The sequence below is a fragment of the Mustela putorius genome, unplaced genomic scaffold (assembly GCF_011764305.1).
Source record: "Mustela putorius furo isolate JIRA1106 unplaced genomic scaffold, ASM1176430v1.1 tig00000145_pilon_pilon_pilon, whole genome shotgun sequence".
NCBI classification, from domain to species: domain Eukaryota; kingdom Metazoa; phylum Chordata; class Mammalia; order Carnivora; family Mustelidae; genus Mustela; species Mustela putorius.
Window position 1 is genome coordinate 800,975 of NW_025421294.1, and position 20,438 is coordinate 821,412.

At 43.8% G+C, this 20,438-nt stretch overlaps 1 protein-coding gene and 1 long non-coding RNA gene across 4 annotated transcripts in view; one reads left to right on the forward strand and one right to left on the reverse strand.

Annotated features, from left to right (window-relative positions):
- Positions 1–20,438, reverse strand: part of MAP1B (microtubule associated protein 1B) — a 95,225-nt gene continuing 74,787 nt past the window's right edge. For both annotated transcript variants that reach the window (XM_004764483.3, XM_004764484.3), the window contains 3 exons: positions 9,082–15,592; positions 5,693–5,931; positions 1–4,465 (listed from right to left, as the gene is read on the reverse strand). In XM_004764483.3, coding sequence (XP_004764540.1) covers positions 4,310–4,465; positions 5,693–5,931; positions 9,082–15,592 — 6,906 coding nt within the window. In that variant the 3' untranslated portion in view covers positions 1–4,309. The remainder of the gene's footprint in view (positions 4,466–5,692; positions 5,932–9,081; positions 15,593–20,438) is intronic.
- On the forward strand, positions 15,517–19,250 carry LOC106007055. 2 transcript variants are annotated; one of them, XR_001181559.2, is made up of 3 exons: positions 15,517–16,766; positions 17,007–17,053; positions 18,528–19,250. It is a non-coding gene; the product is annotated as an uncharacterized LOC106007055 (long non-coding RNA). The 2 variants fall into 2 exon arrangements; XR_006605310.1 differs by lacking the exon at positions 15,517–16,766 and having other exon boundaries at positions 16,780–17,053.

Sequence of the window (20,438 nt, forward strand, 5' to 3'; positions counted from 1 at the left end):
AACTTTTGCCACTTTTGTATTTTATTGTGGAACTGAGTTTTTTTTTTTCTTTTACATCAAATATCCTCAATGGAAGAGGGGATATTGCACACAAATATCATAAAAGCACTACATATTACTTTCACTGAAAACTAATTTTCTACATTAGATATGACTGGATAGGATAGAAGTGATGCAGGATTATAAGACATAATACCATACACAGCTGCAGACTGACACAAACACCATTCAGAACAAGAGAGAGGAGTGGAGGTGCTTCTCCGCCGGGCTCAAGACCGCTTCCTTCCAGGGCCGGAAAGAGAAGGCTGCATGCAGCGCAGGTACGCACGACTCAGGACGGCTGCACAGTGTTCTCAAAGGGGCAGCCCGGTCTTGATGCCTCATCATGATGGCTCCTGTTTGGGGAGCTCCAAACGAGTGCAGAGAAGCTATTTATTTTTTTTCCTTCCTTTTCAGTTTTTGATGCTGCCTTTTAAATGAATAGAGTCAGATTTTTTTTTAATAGTCAATAGTTTAAATACCAGGTGAATAACCTAATTGCTTTCAAAGAAATGCTCATCCCTAGGCTGCTTTTGGTGTGTTGTTCAGTTGGTTAGAAGATAAAAGCTTACAGTTCCTTTCAAATGGAAACAAATCTTTTCTTCTAAATCTGAAGCACAAAATAAAAAAAAAAGTTATTAATCTAACTCACAATATCATTACCGAGCAAGAACCTCCTGTGACAGGTGACTAAAGAGAGGCAAGAAAAGCAATTTCAGAATTGTAGAGCAGCTCCTGAGAGCTGAAATTTGGTAATAGAAAATGGAAGGTGGTAGAATTTTCATTAGCAAATGACTGAATCTTATTAAATGAGTATTGAAAAGCTCCTAAACTGCATAAGCTATTGGAGACACTTAAAACATTCATATACACTGGGGAAACCATTCACTAGGATATGTAAGGTTTAAAAAAAAAAATTTTTTTTGAACTCCATGGAAAATGGCGTGGGGGGGGGGGGTCAGTCATTGTATCCAGTCCCACCACAAGACTGAGAAAGCATGCATGGGGGTTGGGTTTTGAGAAAGGGGATAGAATTGGTTAAAATTGAAAGTGGAGGATCATCTCTAACATTTAGTCTCTGTAGAATTTTGCTTAAGAATACTACCAAAAGTTCATGATCATGAGTGCCCTCTCGATGGAGTCTCATCATTTAAACAGAGTGTCAATTCCTTTCACTCAAATATTCAATCTGTACAATTGGATTAAGTAATCAGTATGAATAAAGCTCCTAGAAGTCTGTGTCAATCTTTAGCCCTCACCATGAATGTACATGGTACATTGTGATGGCTGTTACTAAACTAATTGTGTATTTATGGAACTAGCAAAATTAGGTTAGTCACACAGGTAGGAAAGGTGTCTGGAAGGACAGGAGCAACCTGCAATGCTGACTTTCCTGGTATACTCAAGCTCTGTGGTCATCACTGAGAACAATGGATGGAAAAAGGTATAGTTGGTTTCATAGGAAAAAGAGCCAGCTGATCAGTGACAGCTTTTGTATATTTTTACCATTAAATCCCATAACAAAAAAGAAGAAAAATAAAGGAGTAGGATAGAATGGTTACAATTGAAGATTGGCTATAATTCTCTAAAACGTTTGTGTTTTTTTTTAAAAAGCAAAATAATGCACATGTTAAATAAACAATTTGGAAAACTGGAAAATAATTCCATCTTCTGTCAAAGAAAAATCAAGCAGAGGTCTGGATTTGGCAAGAAGGCTGGAAATCAGTTTCTCTTCCCATGTATTACGTGGACCTAACCAACTCAACTAATCAGTAAATCACCATGAGTATCTTAGGTTGTCTCATAAAATAAGTATGAAGTAGGTAAGTTTATACTCCGTAAAATCCATTTTGTCACAACGAGTTTCCGTTTTGTGTGAATTTTTTGTACCCTTTATCAATGTGTCGTTCTTAAGGACTCTAAAGAAATGGGGTAATAAATAAAAGTTGCATTTCTAGAGAAGCCTAAAAAAAATAGAATATTAATTTTTTTTAAAAAAATTAAAACATTTGAAAAATGTAATTCACAGCATTAAAGTAGACTGCATAGGTCCTCTGTGAAGGGACCTGAAGAAGCATTGTTTAAACCCTCATAGTAGTTAGCAGTGCAAAACATACACTTATCAGACAAAAATCAACTAAAATGTTAATTTTGAAATAAATAACTAACATAGAAAATAAAATGAGGTCATTGTTCACTACTCTGTAGATCTTAAGAGTCTGCAGGAAACACAACATGACAGAGCACAGCACAGTTGTCACTGAGAAGTTTGCCACATCTGAACACTGGGTGCATCGATCCGCAACTTGAAACTTGACATCAGTTTAAATCATGATCTGGCTTCCAGGTTCATCATAGTTCAATCACGACAATGATGGAAATAATCTCTGAACTCTATGTGATGAATCGTTGGAGACGAGAATTCGTTTGCTTTCAGTGAATTATTTCTTCTACTTTTTTTTCCAGAAAAGAAAATCCCAAAGCAAATTTTTGCCAGGGTTCTTTGAACTTGTCTTGACTCTTTTACCTCATGATTAAAGGTCTTGAAAGAAGGATGTAGAATACCACAGAGTGATATACTTGCAAAGGCCTGGAAAAGTAGCCTACCGTGCCATTCTCCCCCACTCTCAAATAACACGTACTCAGATTTTTATGTTAGGGGAATCAAGGGGTGGGAGGTATCACTATTCCTGGTAGTTATGGGTTTTAATAAATACTATTACTGCACTATCAGACTTCAACCTCACCAGAACTTCAAGAAACATTATTTTGTCTTATGAAAAACTTCAAAAAAAAAGACTGTCACTTGAAATTTTCTTTGCATTTTCCTGTAAATGAAAACATTTGTTAAAAATTTCATCTATGAAAAGTTCTCACATATCTAGGAAAAAAAAAAAACTTCTGTACACTTGATCCCATAATTATGCAGAAAGTAATGGAAATTTAAAAAAAAAAAAAGCCAATGTAAGACAAAGGAAGGTAAATACTGTACACTTGCCGAGAACCTCTTCCACCATTAAGATTCACTGTGTTCCCAGTCCTGATCTTAGAAGCCATTTCAATCTTGGAACTTGCAGTAGTTAAAGAAGCTATGAAAGGCTCAACTTGTTTGGCTGAGGGGCCACAGGTGCACTGAGGTGGTATTCAACACACATGACTCAGCCTCAAACCGCTGCACCCATCAGATCAGCTTCTAGGACCCCCACACGCGCACACACTTGCTCCTTTAACTGGAGTATCTATAATCCTACATGGATGTTTTATAAACTTGCGGTCTCACATTAAAAAATAAGTGCATCAAGTATCTTTGTACATTCAAGTCACTTTCTAAGGCAAATTGTCTACCGTGTGTACTCCCAACCGCTTTGGTATTTGCTTGTTAATTGGGGTGGACTTGGGTGTTTCCGCATGCAGGTGAAGTGACTCCGAGTGGACTAACTGGGTGGACAAATGCTGGGAGCATGCCTTAGATCGATCTACTCGTGTGTCGGAAGAGTCTGAGAGTTCGGAATGGGGCTCAAACCACTTGCGCATCCAGTCTGCGCTCACTACATCATGTCAGTGTGCAGCCTTCAAACTGAAGGAGCTTAATTAAGGCGTGAAAATCTCACATGCCCTCATAACAAGTTTTGTTCTTTTGGTTTCCTTCCAGCTAACTTGTTTCAGAAAATGAAGACCCTTTTTGATGACTCAGACTGACACAAGTTGAGAACTTTGCCTATGTAGACTATAGAATACAGACTGCCTGCAAAAATGCAGCCCTAAGTGCTGGTTATTTTCTCCTCCTTACCCCACCTTGCTCTGTCTCTTTCTCTCTGGGTATCTCACCAGCACACTCTACCATTACCTCTCCTTCTCTTGCATTCTTTTCCTTTCTCATTCTCTCTCTCCTGTGTTCTCTCTCATTGTGCGCGCGCACTCTCTCTCTCTTTCTCTCTCTCTCTCTCTCTTTCTAAGACAAATGCCTCTACCTAGCAGAAGTCAGTTGGGTTTGCTAGTGCATGGTTTCCAAATGTTCAGCAGAGATGAACTGGGGTAGGTAATTTTGCAGTAACTTGAACCCTACTGTGGGAATACTGTTACTTCCCTTAGCAATCAGCAAAAACTAAGAAATATTAGTGACTTGCATCACCGTGACACAGTATAGCATTTGGCAGGTAACAGTTCAGTGACCTATTTAGATGAATTGACTTTTTTAGAAAAGGTGGTTTCAAATTGAAGAATTTCTGGAAACAAAGTTCAAATCCTGTGGTGTGGCTGGCCTTGGTTTTTACAGTTCAATCTTGCATGCAGGGAAGGATTCATCTTGCATAACCACTGTGCTGCTGCTTGCTAAAACCATGATGTTGAGGTCTTGTTGTTTCTCATGGGTCTCTTGGTACCATTCCCTCATCACTTCTGAGTCGTGAGTAGGGATCAGGGTTACCTGCAGGGAGACAGAAAATAGCTGGTTAAGGGCAGAGCTAGAAATCAGACCAAAAAAATAGAACAATAATAAGGTACGAATCAGACCATTGAAAGAAGGGGAAAGAAAGGAAAATTTTCTGTTTTTTCCTCAAGAAATACAAAGGACTTTTCAACTTACATTTTCCAGGAATCAAAATGAAGCTGCAAAAAATTAAGTTTTCCTGAGAGAGTTGAAGACTGGAACCAAAAGCGGCTCAAGGACCAGTCAATTAGTCCATCTATATTCATCATTGGGTTTTCAAATATTTAGTGTTAATAGAAGAAGGGCTTCAGGTAAGGTGGGATTGCTTGTATTTCCTTTCACACACCTGGGCAATTTTGCATGAAAGATACTGCGTATTTAACTCAAGGAACTTAAGTTATCACTGCCGCTTAATTGTGTGTAACTAATATTTCATCCTGGGAACAAAGATTTGTTATCTTTGTGTGTGTGGCTGGGATGGTAGAGTGAGTGGCTGGCTGGCTGGCTGGCTGGGTGGGCACTGGTTTGAATGGTAAAAATTCCATCTAATATTCATTAGGAGACCACTGGGTGTTTCTCATGAAATTTAATATGATTAACTAGCAAATAATTCTATTTAATATTATGCAAACATAGTTTATTAAATGACTCTGCAAAACCACTGGTAAAACTGAGATAAGCAAAGATCACAGCCAAAATAAGAGAGGTGGCTCATAGCCAGTTATGATGTTTGTGAGCTGGAAGGGTCTTGTTGGGGACCATTTTCTGTAGTGCTCCTTCTGGGGGATTTCACCTGGACAGGTGATTTTCCAAATGGCCACATTCCTAGCTTTGGTCTATTTGTGAAACACAAAGGAGTAAAGACAATTTTAGTAGCTCTCACATGGAAATACCATTTTGATTCATACACAAATATTCTTGGTGTATCAGGGGGAAGATAAAGTAATCTTGGGCCTGTTTTGTAGACAAGTGAATTATGATTAGGATGATAAAGTAGCTCTCTTCCTAGACTATGGTTGGCACCATTAGGTGCCAAGAATAATATTCTAGACTATCTTCCATGTGTGAAATCCACTTTGTCCTCCGGAGGTTTCATGTGTGAGAGACCCACAGGGCACCTCGTGCGATCCACAATCACAGTGGGGCCTCTTTAAACAGAATTCCTTCCCTCCACCTCTGAACACAGCTCCATGTGCCATGCAGACACTGTCCTGGGGCTCTTACCTGCATGTTGCTGCCCCATTGGGCTTTCCCTTCCAACAAGGCATCCAGGACAGCCCGGCTGGGCTCCTCGGCAGCAGGGTCATTCCCACTCACCACATAGTAGGATGACCTCACTCTCTTGAAAAATTCGACATCCACATTCTTACTATTGCTGTGATTGGGAATGTAGCACAGGTCCAAATACACAGGGGGGCCTGGAGGCACAGCTGAAGGCTTGGAAGGCTTGGTGGTCCCTGGTCCTTTAGTAAATAAGCAAAGAGAAAAGCCTGGGTCACAGAAAGGCGAAGAAACCCACTGGTCCGGTACTCTCTTCCTACTCATCCCCAAGAAAGTCCTGCTGGATATGCAGAGGGGGCATTTGGATTGGGTGTTTCTTTCTCTCGTAAAGGGCAGCTGAAGAAAGCATAACATGGTTGTCTATCATCTCAACAGGAAAAGCAAAGGATGGGATGGTTTTCCTTTGTGGACAGCCCATTAGAAAGGAAGAAGACTTCTCAGGCCCTCCCAAAAGATGGAACTAGAGAGTAATCCCTCCTCCTAAGAGTTGCTAATGTGCATCCTAATTGGAAATGTGATCTAAGAAACCCATTTTGAAAGTCAAAAAGAGGCCTCTGCATTTGGGAAACCACAGTGAAGCAGTGGTAGTAATCCACCTGAGGATCTCATGTGACAGAAGCTCTGGTCACAACTGAAGATCATACCCCATCGACTGACTCAGTAAATATTTCAGATTTTAACATCCTAGGATCTCCAGCGCCCCCAGAACTCAGTCTTGTTCATAAACTGATGAAACACTGCATTCTGTCCTCGCACAGTACTCTGAAAAGTGAGACCTCTCTCCCTCAGCAAAGCTGGCTACCAAACTTTGACAAGAAGGAGGTTCAGAGGGGCACCTGGGTGGCTCAGTGGGTTAAAGCCTCTGCCTTCAGCTGGGTCATGATCTCAGGGTCCTGGGATCGAGTCCTGCATCGGGCTCTCTGCTCGGCAGGGAGCCTGCTTCCCCCCTTTCTCTCTGCCTGCCTCTCTGCCTACTTCTGATCTCTGTCAAGTAAATAAATAAAATCTTTAAAAAAAAAAAAGGTTCAGAAAGATGGTTTTCTCTAGCCAGTCGAGACCTAACAGACTGGGGGAAGGGGCGTAGGGCTGCCAGAACTCCCAGTCTAAATTATAAAGCTGACAAGGTCAAGATTCAGATGAACCCAAAACTTCCCTGGCAGCTTGTCTAGTGAGATGACTTCCTGACTTGTTCTGGCTAGAAGGTGTCAACTTTTTGAATAGTCACAGAACTAGCCTTCTAAGGCAGTGGTCCTTCAGCCTAGCTGTATAACTTGCATCACCTAGTAAGCCTAATACTCAGGGCCAGGCCTTCCACACCCCAGAGTCTGGCTTCACTGGGCCGGGACAGAGCTTGGGCACCACCGTGTTTTAAAAACCTCCCAGATACATGTTAATGTGCATCTGGATCCTATAGACTTAATCCTCTTTCCTTTTTCCATAGGAGAGTTAAAGACTATCACCCCAGAGTCAAACCACCGGTTGTCCGGTTTTACTTTCAGAAGGATAGAATAGTGATGAGAATCAGCCAAACTGATATTTGGGGAAACTGACTCATTTTCATAAATAACCAGCCATTTTAATGAATCTGAGCTACTTTTAGCTCAGATTTACCTCATGACGTCCATATTCGGGCCTACCAAAGCATTCTGACTGATAGCGGAAGTTCATGAACTACGGTTCTAACAATTAAAAATGTCCTCAGTTTCCCCCCGTGAGCTAAATCACCATCATCAATGCCCAACGAACGTTGCTCACAGAAGCACAAACTGAGAACTGACAAGAGTCGACCAAGGTTTGTTGTAAAAATCAATCAATAACGCAGTTGGCCTTGTTGTAGAAATCTACTGGGAAAGCACCTTCAAAGTAAATTCAAATGAACTCCTCTCTATCACTTGGCCTTAAGAATACCTCTTTAAATGACACACAAAAAAATGTTTTTAAAATCCCGTTGTGTGGGCTAGAGTGGCTATATCTGGCAAGTTTGGTAGCTAGTTTCAGTCGGTTTTTAATCTGTCTGGAAGGATTTCATGTTTTCTCCCAAGTGCAGGCCAGTTGCCAACTCTTTCAAACCAAGAGGTTAATTATCTGGTGGTTTTCCACTACTTCTAAGCATGAGCAAATTCAGATTGTTGGCTGCACACATGTACAAAGCGGAAACGTGATGAGAACTCGGGCTTGAAATTGACCCTCCCGGCTGCTCAAAGTAAAGCTTTGCAGCTCTAAGTGATGCTTCCTCACATGCACAGAATTTAAGAGTCCCAAGGGTCAGCCATCAGGTTTTTCCCTTAATAAATGAGGAAATGTTATTTAAATTATTTTTTGCTTTACACATTTGGGTCGATTTATATTACTTTGTGAACTGAGATCTGAAATCGCTGAGTAACTACTTAAAACAAATAAAATGTATTAATGCAAATCCCTATGATTGGTTTGAAGCAAAGAAATGAAGCCGGGCCATCAGAGAGACCTGCTCATCAAAAACCCAGGTCACTGCTGAGAACTTGATGAATAAGGGAATTGGGATCAAAACAGAAATGATCAAAAGTCAGAGATATCTCCTACCAACTGAATTTCAAACTGGTATAGAATCCTGACTCTGTTAGTGAGACCATGGCCTAAGAGGGAGATAAGAAGAGCTTTGATGTTTTTCTCTCAATTTGTACTGTGTACTGGCAATTGAAATTATGACATTCATTGGCCAGTAAGAAAACAAATAAGAGTACTACCTTTAATGTGCATGTCGCCCTAGACTGGTGATTATTTTTAAACGTAAAAATTTTCTAATTTTTAATTTTTAAGTGTCATAACTTTACATTTAAAAATGTGATAATTTTACTTTAAAAAATTTTTTTCATAAAAAAATTGAATCTAAATCTTGGGCCTACACTGGCCATGCTAGGCTAGGCTTGGCTTGGCACTCCTGGTCTCCCTAAGCCTTTGGGAGCTCCTGGCCTGTGTCACCTTCCCTTGATTCTGAGGCCCGTGTGGCTGAAGTCAATGCCAACACCGTCTCCCAGGGGAGCCTGAAAACACACATCCCTGGTTCTGAAGATTCAGAACAAGGCTGTGGTTGCTCTGTTGCAGGACGGAACAAAGCCAGGAAATCACACCTGGTGAATCAGAGCCGCTCCGGGCCGAGTGCCACACCACCCTCAAACCTGCGGCCCCACGGGGCTGAGACCCGCGCCTTTTGGCAGAAAAGGCTAGTAAGAGGGGAAAGGGACTGTTGTACTCTCTCATCTTCCTAGTACCAAGTTGCAGGGAAATTCAAAGGCTCCGGTCCAAGTGCAGCAGTCTCGGCCTGGATCAGGGTGCTGGCACCTTCCACCTACCTGCAGCTGCAGTCTTGACCGACTTGGATGTGGAGGCATTGGCGGCATTCTTGGTGTCCTTGTCTTTCTCTTCCCCACGTGCAGCTTTGACCTCGGGAGTGGTAGTGGTTTTTGTTGCTTTCTCCACAGATTCCTTCTTCTTAGGAGAAGCCACTCTAGACACTTTATCTGAGGATTCCTTCAAGCCCGCTGGTTTGGGTGAAGCTGCAGAGGGCTTCGACTTCCCGTCCCCCTTTTTGACAGGGGACGATGACTTGGTCTTTGTGCCTGGCTTTTTGGTTTTGGTCTTCTCTTTCAGGTCTTTCTTCAGAGCTTTGCCCAGGTTCTGCTCGATGGCCAAGGCCTCCGGGTCCATCATGGACACGTCAGGGTGGCGTGGAGAAGGGCTGCGGTCCTGCATGGGAGCTGGAGGTGGGTCCATGTGTCTGTATGTGACAGTTTTGTCTGTGGGGATGGTTTCTGATTCATCTTCAGAGTCGATATTTGCATCAGCTGTGATGGAAGGGCACTCTTCGGTCTCCGGAGGGACATCAGAATCCGTCTGGGAGGGAGCAGACTCGCTGACTGAGGTGGGAGGGGTTTCGTCACATTGTCGCCCCTGTGGCTTTCCTCCTGGAGGCGGTGGGGCTCCCCCTGCTTGGGTGAGGGGCTTTTCGGATTCTTCAGTTGGCTCTTCACTGGCAAACCACTCGAGAGGATTGGGATTAATGAAGGAGGGTGAGAGTTCCGTCTTGGGATGCTTGTATTCACAGGAGGACACAAGGCATAAGTCAACATCCTGGCGAGCCTCTGAGGGGGACTTCTTTTCTGCAGTGTAGCACTGGTCCGAAGTCTCATAGGAATACGTAGATGCTTGGGGCGTTCTGGTGATTTTCTCTGCAGTCTCATAACAGTACTTTGAAGCCTCAGGGGTTCGTGTAGCTGTTGTAGATGTCTCATAGGAGAAACTTCCAGACTCAGAGAAACTGGCAATTTTCTCAGTGGTCTCATAAGAGTAGCTAGAATCCCCAAGTGTGTGGCCGCCGTCTTCAGGGTCATCATAGCCATTGCTGATGTCATCCAAGAGCCTTCTAGACCTCTCAGTCTTTTCATAGCTGTAACCACTCACTTCAGGGGTCCTCATCGTCTTCTCACTTGTCTCATAGCTGTACTCCCCCTCTTCAGGGCTCCGGGTGGTCTTCTCAGCAATGTCATAGGCATAGCCACCATCTTCAGGAGTCTTGGTGGTTTTCTCAATGGTGTCATAGGAGTAGCTGCTGTCAGATGGGGATTTTGTGGTTCTTTCTGTCTTCTCATAGTAATAGCCACTCACATCTGGGGGCCGGGTGGTTTTCTCGTAAGACTCATAGTCATAGCCTTCTCCATCTGGGGATCTGGTTGTTTTTTCGGGCTTTTGATAGGCATAGCTGAAGTCACCAGGCGTCTTCCCTCCACTGTCCTTCTCCACACCAGTTGAGGTCAAATCTCTGTTCAAGGCTAGCTGGTGTTGCATCGTATCAAATAACATTGAGGCACGGAAGCCATAGGGCTCTGCGGATGCTGCATCCATTGCTGGAGGAGAGGAAGTGTGGCAAACTGCTATGCTCTCTTTGACGGCAGAGGTAGAATCTGAAAAGCTAGGTGAATATAAAGGAGAGGACTCCCGTGGGGTGAGTGGCGAGATATCAGATTTTGGTGAGAGTTTCTCTCCTTCTAGACTTTGTACTTTTTCTGAGGTGAGTGAGGCATATAAGGATATATCTCTGGGAGGAGCAACGTCGGATAGAGTGTCTTCTTGGAGAGGAGATGCTATCTGAGAGGGAGTATGTGCTGAAGAGGTGGATGGAGAAGCCTCAACCTGAGACACTGAGATAAGCTCAGAAAGATCATTATCTTGGGTGTAGGACGGCTCCTCCATTGGTGGTATCTTATGCGATAAACTAGAGTCCTGCATGTCCGAAGGACTGTAATCCACTTCAGTTGGCCCATTTTCAGTGATGTGAAGCATACTCGCACCCACCGTAGGGTGATCTGGAGACTGTCGGCTAAAGTCCATAGCAAGGGAATGCTCAGGGGATTCTTGGCCAAATTCAATAGACATTGAAGACTGTTCTGATCTGTGATCTTGGACTGGTGTCCTGGATTTGGCTGTTTTAGGGGAGAAATCTGGTGGAGAAATTGACATTGGTCTTGGACATTCTTCTTTAGATGGAGACATTTCTGTTTCCTGGAAAGTAGTCGGCGTTTGCACCACAGACACTGAAAGGGAGTCATCCACTTCAGTGGAGTGTGGGGAGCCAACCTCAGCATGCAGAGAAGGAGACACATCATCTGTTGTTGGCTCTGGAAATGAGCTTGTAGCCACAGAAGCTGTGGATACTGAGGCCACACCCTCCATATGAGAGTATGTGTCTTCTGCTACACCCTCATCAACAGGAGTAGCCGACTTGTCTGAGACAGTGCCTTCAGAAATGGACATCTTAGTATCTTCCTTAAAAGATCCAAACTGACTGACATCTATTTGGGTAGGAGAAACATCTCCTCCTAACTTCCTTTCATCTAAAGCCAGTCCAGATTGAGAACTCAAAGCTTCGACATCGTCAGTTTTCTTTTCTTGACCAAAGTCTTCCTTTATTGGTATGAAGTCTGTGCTTTTCCCTTCCTCTTTGTTTTGGAAAAGACCAGTAGAGGTTATGTCAGAAACTGGACTTAATTTGTCTGGAAAGCCTTGTTTTCCATTCTTTCCTTCAAAGGGGCTTTCAGCACCTCTACCAGCAACCTTGTCATCAGCACTTAGAAAACCTTCATATGCAGACTCGGATCCAATTAGGGGAGGGCTCCGTAAAGGAGACAAAACTTTTTCAATGGGAGATTCTGAGTCAGGCACAGGTTCATCCATGGGGCTTATGGAAGCCCTTTCATTCTCATCTTTGGCATCACTGAATTCAAAACTCACTGGAACCGCTGGTGGTTTTTCGGTTACTTCTGTGGGGAGCTGACTAGACTTCTCTTCTGTGGGAGACTGGTAGTAAGGTGTGTGGCCCGCACTGCCAGTTACAGACTGAGAGGGAGACACCACTTCCAGGGTCTTATCCTCAGGACTAGCACAATGCTCTTCAACTACTTCTTGGGTCACCTCAGGAGACACTGGGGCTGCTTCGGCCTCTGCTGAGACTTGAATCTCATTGGGCGTCAAAGAAAAGTTCACACTGCGTTCACCTAGAGGGGTCTTCTCTATGGGTGAAGGAGGAGATGGGCTCAGGGATGGGCTCTTGGGTGGACTCAGTTTTTCATCAGAGACTGCTGGGATGGATTCTTTGATCGTCAGTGTGGCACTGGCTCTTAGGTCTTTCTCTTCCGAGCAGTACGCATCACGCAGAGCAGATTTGCTAAATTTGTCTTCCTCCATGGACGATGGTGGTGAGATGGTGGAGGCTGATGCATTGTAGTCCTTCCCATCTGTGGCATCTGTTTTTGAGCCTTCAGATAATCCATTGAGTGTCGTAACAGCAGGTTTGCTGTATTCCTGCGCATATAGTGCAGACTCGTATTTGGTGATGTTTACAAATTCTTGAGATGGGGACTCTGTCTCTTCGTTGTTGATCTCATCACTCATCACATCGCGAGGAGTAGACATCTCATCCATTGGGGTGGGCTCACTGGAAATCTCAATGGTAGACTGCGTGTAGCCAGAGGTGGCAGTGAACTCTTCAGGCTGGTCTTCTCGATTCTCCTCATCAGAAGCGGTGGCCTCACTCTCTGAGCCTCCAGGTAAAGTCTCATCATGAATTGAAGACGCAGGTTCTCGGGCAGGAGACTGGGCTCCTGGTTGCTTGATGGCTGTGGTAAGGAATCCATACTGATCCTCGACGCCGCCAGCCTCCGCAGCCTTGTCGACCACGGCCATCACGTAATCTTCAGCTTCCGCTTTTTCGGGCTCATATTCTTCCTCTCTGGCATCCTCGGCTCTATCCTCTTCATCACCCTCCTCCTCCGATTGTTCAGCTTCTCCTTTCTCCACCACCTCATTCATGTCTTCTTCTGCCCGGTCATCTCCACTGACCAGAGACTCCCTCTTCTCCTTAATGTGCACATCTGCCTCAGCCTTGGCACTTTCCTCCTCCTCCATGAGGCTGTGCTTGGAGGTGCTCACACACACATTTTCTTCAACGTCCTCTTCCGGCTCCTCGGCCTCCTCAGTTTCTGCCTTCTCTTCATAGTCTCCAGTCTCTGAGGATTCTTCAAAACCAGCTCCTTCGTCTTCATATTTTTCAATGTCATCCACTCCCTGCTTCTCGACCGGCTCCAGCTCCTCTGGAGTTTGTTCACATTCACCCTCCCCTTCAGTGGTGGTGATTCCCTCATCGGGAGACTCAGCAGGGCCTTTGATGACTTCTGTCTCTTTCTGGATGACATAGCATTCGACTGGCTCAGTTTCCTTCAGTTTCTCCTCATCTTCAATCAGCTCCAGCTGAGGCTTCATGTCTTTTGCTACATCGACCTCTTCGGCCTTTAGCTCTTCAAAGTCCTTGGTCAGATCCTCAGGGGATGACATAAGGGACCTCTCGGCCTCAAGTTCTTTGGCCGGGCCAGCGCCTGCTACACCAGCTGCTGCTGCCAGAGCCGCAGTGGCAGCCACAGAGCCAATGGCTGCGGCCGCAGCCTCTGATGTCTTGCCTTCCTTCTTAATGACTTTAATCTTCCCCTTCTCCTTTGGCTTCCCAGCAGCAACAGAATCTTTCTTAACAGCCTCTTCCTTCTTGGGTACTTTTGGTTTTAATGCAGCTGGTTTTTTGGCTTCCGATAGAGGAGTAGATGATTTCTTTGTGTCTTTAGGAAGTCTCTTAATTTCTTTTTTGGGTTCCTTTTCTTCCTTTTTAATTTCCTTCTTCTCTTCCTTCTTCACCTCCTTCTTGGCTTCCTTCAGTGGGGTTTCTTTCTTAACCTCTTTCTTGGGTTCTTTTTTCTCTTCTTTCTTGATTTCTTTTTTCACTTCCTTTTTCACCTCTTCCTTTTTGGGTTTTTCCTCCTTCTTAATGGGTGTTTTGTCCTCCTTTTTAGCCACTTCTTTCTTAGGCTTTTCCTTCTCCTCTTTCTTTTCTTCAGATTTTGCCTTTGTTTCCTTTTTCACCGTCTTCTCCTTGGCGACTTTGGGTTTGACATCTGTGGTGGGCTTTTCAGCCACCTCAGCTTTCACCGGGGGCAGCTCTTCCTTGCTGGGGACCTCCTTTTCGGTCATTGGAGGTTTGGTCTCTGTTTTTATGGGCTTGTCTTTTTTCACAGTTACCTTTTCTTTGCTTTCAACTTTGGGTGCCTTTTCCACGTGATTAGCTTTTGCGACGTCAGGGGTCTCTTCTTTTGACTCCTTTCGGACAGATTTACTCGCAAGTGGTTTTGCAGCTGGCTTCAGGCTCTCTCGGCTGTCGGCTCTCTGTTTCAGTTTCACTTGTTTCACAGCTGGAGTCACCACCTGGCCAGTTAGGTCCTTCTGGGTGGCCAGTGGCTGTTTCAGAAAGTCTAAGTGTTTGAGCTTTTCCAGTCCTTCCAGGATATTGTACTGGGTGCTATTGCCAGGAAACAGGACCCGAATGATTTTCTCTGCAGGATTTGCTGGATGCCACACGATCAAAGAGGAGACTGAAGTTAAGTAGGAAATTGGGATATCTATTTCTTGACCATTAGGCAGGATTAGTTCAGCCTTGTCTTTGTTAGTGCCAGTCCACTGTTGCATAAAATACTGCATTTCCTTGCTGCTCTTGACTGGGTTAAGGACGTACATCTCAAGTTTACCAACTCCCATTTTTTGGAAAAGAATGACAGGGTCAATGGTATTGCCTACGCTTCTAAAGAGAGGTTCTGGCTTCATAGACAATTTATTTAGGTACTGGAGAGTGAAGCAAGCTTCTTCTATGCTTCTCTTCATCTTGATGTTTGGCTCTGGATTTTTAAGATTTTCAGGGACATTGAGAAATACAACTCCTAAGTCAGGAGAGATGAGGTTTTTCATCCAGTCACTATTTGTGGTGGAGCCCTGAGACTGTTCTTCCTCGAGCTCTGCAATCTTCCGCTGCAGCATGCTGTTTATTCCAGGCAAATTGTCATCCCCAATGTGGGTGAGTAGGATGGAGTCCACTCGGTCCAAGTGTCGGATGAGCTTCCAGAAGCAGGATTTCCTTTCCGATCCTCCATTGATGAGCATATTGAATCCGTTCACGGCAAACAGTGCAGAGTCGCCCCTCCCTCCTGGAAAAATGTAACAACAAGGCTTGGAGAGCTTTAGGAATCCGCCTGATGTGGGAGGTTCTAGGATATCAAAGGGAGATGGGACTTCCACTGATTCTGAGAGATACTCGGTAAACTCGGAAAGTCCTTCCATTTCTGGCAATATAGAAGCTGAGTTGAGTTTAATATTAATGAAGTCTTGGAGGTTGTGTCTGTCAAGATTGGAGTTCTTCCAGTCCCCTTCTTCAGGGCAGAACAGTGTTAAGCTGGCTTTGTTGGCAGGATGGGTGGTACTCAGTAATTCCCCAATCTGGGAGTTAAAAAAATAATAATAATAAAGGAAGAAAGAAAAGGTTTAAGTGACTGTCATCACTGATCCATCATCTCCATCCATTACTACGCATTACAGGATCACCGGGTACACAAAGGGCTGATTTCAGAGGTGCTAGTTGGGTAAACACAGAATTATTGCCATTCTGGTAGCTGAACAGCCTCCACCCTGCACCCTTCTATTACTCCCTTCTGCCAAACCACCGCTCCCCACTGCCAGCACCTCCTCTGGGACCCCTCCAGCGTCTGTTCTTGCCCAGCAGGGGACCTCCAGACCTCTGCTCCGGTTCTAGGACCAGTGGCCATTCTGAATGACCAGTGCCTGTGCCGCAGCGGTTATGAAGTACTTTGGGTATCACCCCTGGGTGCCTGTCATGCACAAAATGCCCTTTACACAATCATAGAGGAAGCCTATGAGAGTCATCTCACCACTTACATAAAATGTCGATTCCACTGGGCTTGGCCAAAAGGCCTGCCTGACACACTAAAATTTAGATAGAGTGCACTAGTTGTTGACTACTTTTAAAATTTGGTGGATACCAAAGCAAAAAGTTGGATGCGTTTTTCTTCCCCTCAGAGACAGAAAGTTCTAGACTACACATCACTACAAAAAGTCACTGGTTCTGGCATGTTTAAAACATGAGTGGCTCATCCAGGGGATTCTCAGAAAATACAAATCCTCTGATTAAAGTCATGATGAAAGCAAATGGATAATTATAGGAGCAAGTAGCCAGACTTGTCCCCCATCGGCTCAGGTTTAAATCCAAGGTGAAACACTCTGCTTTCTCACAACTCCTGCTTTTCTCAGGGTGAGCTGGGTGTGAGTGGCTAGGATCCAATCTGGCTCAAAATTGTTTCAGTGCATACAACAGGACCATAGGATGGGAATGCAGAAAAGCAAAGCACGACCAAAACAGAGACTGGGGTTTAATCAAAGTGCTTTCTAACTCCATAGTATGGCCATATGTTTCATGGTCTTGGCTTAGTAAATACTGAGGGAAAATCATGTCATAAACTCCAGTCTTCTCTCAGGTGTGGCAAAGCTCATAAATCAGCCCAGAGTTTCAAGTGAAAAGAGCTCTGTGTCTTTGATGGCTAATGATGAAGAGGAAAGTAAAGACTTCACTTGGCCCAGGCATCCCCCAGCCAGCATGGTATGAGCTCTCACTTTCCAGTCTTTGAATGGTTTCCTGTCTCACACAACCTCCTGGATACTAACATTCCAAGGCAACTAGTGTGTGTAGTGTAGATGGGTAATTTATAGAATCTGAATTTTCCTACATTAGATTGTAGTGACATTTCCACTTCTGTTTTGTTAGTGTATTTATCCTACATTTTGTGAAGGGTCACAAAATAGCAAAATAATAAGTCTTTGACTTTGTTGTTTTCCTCAGACTTGACAATTTCCTATAAAAGGGAGAAGAGTCCACTGTTTTAGAAGGTAAGAAAACTGAAAAAGCACATCTGGGGTGGCTTTTACTCAAATTATCTGCTGATCAGAGCAAACATTAGCACCAAAGAGGGTCTGTCGTCCAGTAATTAGCAGAGACCCTCATCACCGTTATTGTAGCACAATTAGGGTTCTCTCCATCCTCATTTTCACACCAAGTACATACACACTATTCATGTTTTATAATACATTTTAGAGGAGAAATCTAGGAAAAACCAAAATGCTGAGTCTTCAACAGTGAAATTTTTTTAAAATTAAGTCTACTTCATTGCAGTTTTTAAAATTCCACCCTGAGGGGTGTGGCAGCTAAGGGTATGAGCCAGCTGTGTGTAGAAGGTATTGAATCAAGTTTAAGGAAAAGGTAACAAAAAAAACCAAAAAAACAAAACAAACAAACAAACAAAAAAACCCCAACTTGAGGAATACCTATTTCCCATCTTTTCACTTCTATCTGGGAAGTTCCTAAGAAATGAAGGAAATATGACCCCAAAACAAAGCAAATTTGCACAGAATTTTGAGGAAGTCAAGGGTATTGGAAAACAGCAGAGTCTGGTGAATAAAAAACTATGTACAAGGGAAAGCAGAGAAGAAAGTCAGCACTGCACAGGTTTCTTTCGGAAAGGGGAAATCGGGTCTCCCTGGAGAAGCCACAGTGTACTTGCCATGATGAGGCAGGATGCAGAAAGCAGAGCTAGAGAGAGGCCTTCACGAAGGAGAGAGGGAATAGGAGGCATGACTCCCACAGTCTTAGAGCTACACAGCGGCAACAAAGCCTATGTTTCCCCCCCATTGCCTGAGCCAGCTTCCAGACCTGACCACCAACACGAATGCTGGAGTGAGTGTCTCAGAGCAAAAGACTAAGTCTTAAAAACACCCACTCAATCTCTGTGCAATGCACAGATGAGAGAAACAAAGAGGAGCCAACAGCCTTAGCAGTGGCAAGGAAACTTGTGAGTACGTCTCAGACTTGGAAACAGTGTCTTCCTCTTATAGAGTTTGGAAATATCATCGTAGTAAATGGTAGTTAGTATAGCCCATTGTAGTAGAAGTTTGTGAATAGGAGGAAACACACCCTCGTGTATCTTTGTATTGTTATGTGTGTTTCCCTAATACATCATCAGCTCCAGAGGTGTTCGTTAAACTGCACGGAACTTGGCCAATTCAATATGCACTGTCCTCCCAGAGTGGCTGCTTTGGAAGTGACCATGAGCCTGCGAATACTTCTCAAGCACACTACCTACCCTACATTTGTTCTTAGGAATACAGATGAGAGGCTCAACTGGAAGAAATATTGCTTGGGGCAAAGATAGTCTCTTTGTTAAATATGTTAAAACTCTAATTAAATGCAGGCATACTGGAAGAGGAAGGAAGAGATGAGAAATAATTTACTTTACTGCAGATAATGAAATAAGATTTGAATTTCTAAACCACAGCCTACTCTAACTAGATTTCCTTTTTTGATTAGGTTACTTGCTTGACTGGCGAGGAAATACGGTGGACAGTGTATCTCTGGGTTTTAGCAAGACGTTTAAGAAGATCTCTGAACAGTGTGATAGCAGAATGAGGCGGATACGGAGCCACTCATAGAAATCCTGCTGCTTAGTGTCAACCTGGACGGAGGTCTGTGATGGGATGCCTCAGGCCTCATTTATGTCCTGTGGAGCACGGACTTGGATAAAAATGGCAAAGACATGCTTGTCAAATCTGTCAGTGGCATGACAATGGGAGGCAGAGCAGAAGGTGGGATGGCAGAATTAAAACACTCATGGAAAGCTCTTGACATTGGGATGACGATGGCTAAGTTAACTCTAACAGGCTGGCGTGCTAAAGGGATAAATGTAAGGTCCAGTAAACCAGCAGGATAAAGCAAAGGATTGGGAGATGCGGCTTAACAACCATATTCATGGAGAAGACTCAAGGATTTTAGTTGACAGGCAAGTGGATTTATCGTAAAGCTAAAGAAGCTTAAACTTCAAGGCTCCTCACTGGCATGGTCCCCTCCCAAAACCCTGTACTTAACTGTGTACTGATAATTTTGTTTTCTTTTTCTTAAAGTGAGCCTCCAGTTTATGTAAATTACAGCTCTCCTTAAAGCCTGCATCCCCTCCCCAGTGACATTTAAATTATGGATGTTGATGGTCAAAAGTTACTTTTAGACGTACTTAATAAAAGATTGTATTGAAAACTACAGAAGTCAGGTTAGAAGTCCTAACCTGGTCAGGGACCCCTGGAGTATGGTACCCAGTATGAGTCATGACATTTTAAAGAAACTAGACCAAAACCAAACAGACAAACTGAAGTTGTCATCTCCTCCTCCTTTACCATAACCTCTAAACCTTGCTCTTCAAATACACTTCTCTCTCTAGATCACCTCATCTGCTGCCACGTGTCTCCAGCCCCACTCTTGGTTCCTCGAGCCCCTGACTCATGTATCTAATTGTCTAGTAACGCCAAGGCACTAAAACATGCCCAAGACAACTCCTCACTTTCCCCCAAACCCATCTCATCCCTTTCCTGCCAACAGGTTTAAAGGAAAGTGACCAGACAATGTAATGAACTTTCACTCTCTTCTTTTATGAAGAACGGTGTGCAGAACCGAAAATAATCTGAAGGGAAAAAACAACTGGCAGTGCTGGTGATGGGTGTCTGCAATACCTCAAGTGGAAAAGGGAGCGCATTCTTTCCAAAAATAAGATAGAATGAGATAAAGAAGGAAAAACTCTCTAACAGAGAGAATGGAAACTGTCCCAGGAGATGTGATTTCACCTTCTTCCGATTTCAGGGAGGAATGGGTTGCCCAGATGACTCTTCTATCCGTTAAATTCTGGTTATGTAGTTAACCTCCAATGACTAAGACTCCCACAGACTGAAGATCAAGATGTAATTATATTTTCAGTCCATTTATTTTTAATCTATTTTTATTTTTTTTTAAATGCATCATTTGTTTTTCCTAAATGGTGTTTCTGGTTTCTCTAGAGGGACGAGCATATATCAAGAACTCAATAAAAGGAACAAACCTCAACACCAATGACCTTTAAGGTCCCTTTGTTACAAAGTCATTCTGTACTTTTTCCAAGGACACAGGAGGCAGTCGTGGCTCTAAATGGCTAGTGACCATTGGTCAATACAATCTTCTATTAAGTCAGTGATTTCCAATTGTGCAGGCTAAACCCTAGTAGCCTTGGAGGTAGGGAGATGACAAACTCCGGAGAGAAAGGGACAAAAGCCTTCATTCGTTTTGAAGCAGGTTAGGATGGTACCAGCTGTGAGCACTCACAGTGCTCCCTGAGGCCCCTTCCTGCTGTGGGGAGCCAGGGCTGTCTGCCTCAGGCCCCAGCTGACATCACACCTTCTGAAAGTGAAATGTTTCTTTTCC